Source organism: Verticillium alfalfae, genomic scaffold (genome assembly GCF_000150825.1).
Source record: "Verticillium alfalfae VaMs.102 supercont1.3 genomic scaffold, whole genome shotgun sequence".
Taxonomy (NCBI): Eukaryota; Fungi; Ascomycota; class Sordariomycetes; order Glomerellales; family Plectosphaerellaceae; genus Verticillium; species Verticillium alfalfae.
The window spans coordinates 1,306,247-1,308,352 of record NW_003315036.1 but is presented as its reverse complement, the minus strand read 5'-3'; the positions used below and the strand labels follow the sequence as shown (position 1 = coordinate 1,308,352).

At 58.3% G+C, this 2,106-nt stretch overlaps 2 protein-coding genes across 2 annotated transcripts in view; one reads left to right on the top strand and one right to left on the bottom strand.

Annotated features, from left to right (window-relative positions):
• Nucleotides 1-6: 6 nt before the first annotated feature.
• VDBG_02921 (conserved hypothetical protein) lies at nucleotides 7-803 on the top strand (the record flags this gene model as incomplete). The annotated part of the gene is made up of 3 exons (XM_003006736.1): nucleotides 7-354; nucleotides 411-596; nucleotides 714-803. 3 exons carry the CDS (start codon nucleotides 7-9, stop codon nucleotides 801-803), a joined length of 624 nt encoding a protein of 207 aa, XP_003006782.1.
• Nucleotides 804-1,376: 573 nt separating this feature from the next.
• VDBG_02920 (conserved hypothetical protein) overlaps nucleotides 1,377-2,106 on the bottom strand; it is a gene marked incomplete at both ends in the record, with an annotated part of 1,957 nt that continues 1,227 nt past the window's right edge. Inside the window, 2 exons of the mRNA XM_003006735.1 lie at nucleotides 1,377-1,819; nucleotides 1,870-1,997. Coding sequence (XP_003006781.1) covers nucleotides 1,377-1,819; nucleotides 1,870-1,997 — 571 coding nt within the window. The remainder of the gene's footprint in view (nucleotides 1,820-1,869; nucleotides 1,998-2,106) is intronic.

The window sequence follows — 2,106 nt, the reverse complement described above, 5'->3', positions numbered from 1 at the left end:
TCCCTCATGACCTGGGTCAAGTGGACGCTCGTCGCCCACGGCGGCGCCCTCGCCCTGCAGCCCAAGGTCCTCGACCGCCTCGTCGCCCTGCAAAAGGTCCTCAACGAGCGCGCCCGGGGCCTGCCGAGCCTGCTCGCCCTCAAGGGCAAGCTCGACATGCTCGACGCCCAGATGCAGCTGCGCCAGAGCAGGCAGCGCGGCGGCGGCCGCGGTGTCGACGAGGAGGAGGAGGAGGGCGACGACGACGAAGACGAGGAGGGCGCTATTTACGTCGAGGGCGAGGAGGCCGATGTTGACGTCGCCATTGCCGAGGCCAACGGTGCGCTGCTGGCGCTGGAGGAGGGGGACGACGACGTGCCTGGGACGAACGGCTTTGCTGCCGACTCGGACGTTGACGACCACAAATGGAGGACGTCGAGGAGGGCGAGAGCGATGACGATGGCGAGGAGGTGCTTGATGAGGATGATGTCGATCACCTTGATGTCGAGGACTCGATGGATGAGGATGAGGACAGCGGGGGGCGAGGCCGCGCCGCCCTCGAAGCTGAGGAAGACGGCTCGCTCGTTTGGCAAGAGACGTTGAGCCTGTGCACCCGTGTGTGTATGTGACAGGCTTGGGTGGAAGCAGACCAAAAAAAAAAAATGAAGAGAAAGAAAGGATTCAGGGTGACGACGGTGGAACCGGTTTTGAAAAGACGAGCTTTATTGTTACAGGAGCCCCACTGGATCACACTTCACTGGGCAACCCATCCGTCCGTCTGGCATGAACGGCGACGACGGTCGATTGGCAGCGTCTCGGGTTAGACCCGTGGCGTGGTAGTCTTGTCTATAATGGCATAGAGCTGTATTTTGTCACATGCCTCGGCGTTTCTCGCTTGCTCTTCATATAAATGTACGCCTTATTCCTCGATCATCTGCATGTTGTTCGGATTGACCTGCTTGCTCTCGCAGCACTGGTCTATATCAAGAAGTGACAATGACGGGCTGTGTCAATGGCAAGAGCCGACCGGAGCACAGCGACCACGAGCAAAAAGTTACTTCGACATGGAGGCGCATAGGCTTCGAGCACAGTACAAATTGTGATTGTATAAAAAAGATATATGATGTCTGGGTTTATCTCTGTCTACCCATCTAGTAAAGCTCCAAAAACAACCAAAAAGAAGAAAAAAAAACGCCCCTAGGCATGCAGTAACCGCTCGCTCGAATTACAGGTAGGTTCGGTCCAATAGTTGGGTCAGAATCAATCAATGACAAAAGATGTGTCGATGGTAAGTGTGTACACGCATGGGTGGTCATGCGTTCTAGGTCATCAATCTCGGGTCTCGAACTCAGATAGCCCAGCTGCCGCGGCGCTCACGGACGCCCCAGGCCAAGGGATCAAGTGTGTCGAGGTTGGGATGTTGGTGAGCCCACTCCAGGATGTAGACCCGGAGGCTCTCCATCGGGGACAGCGCTGGTCTTCGGGCACCTGTGCTTCCTCGACCACGTGGCCGTGGGCCATTTGGCTGGCGTCGTCGGCACGCAGGTCGGCGATGCTGACCTTGGCGAACTTGGAGAGCTCCTGATCAAAGTTGCGGGCCATGGCGGGTACCCCAACGACAGGTAGTTGTAGACCTGGGTGATGAAGGCATCGTTGAACTCGCTGTGGATGCGATCCTCCCTCTCCACATTGGCCTTCTCGCGCTTCAGCTTCTCCTCGAGCCCATGCAGCATGTGCAGACCCTTGGCTTCGCCGGAACGGAGACGGTGCTCCGGCGGGGGCGGGGGCGAGCTTTGACTGCTGGACTCGGGCTCATCGCTCATGGAGCCACGACCGAAAGCTTGAGCAAAGGGGTCGCCGGGCGTCGACGGCATGGGGAGTCCTCATGACGGTCGGGGGCTGCAGTTCGGCCCGCACGATATTCGTGCTTGTTGCGGCTGTCCTTGTAGCAGTAGCCCCGCCACAGAACCACCTCCGCCGGGGGGGTCTCTGTTGATGTCCTCCATAAACTCAACTTCCTTGAATGGGTGGTTGGGTTCAAGCTTTTGTTAGCTTTAGGCGACGGGCACCGTCCGAAAAGTCAATTTCTTTGCCGAGCATGGGAGGTGAGGCAGCACTCCCTCATCC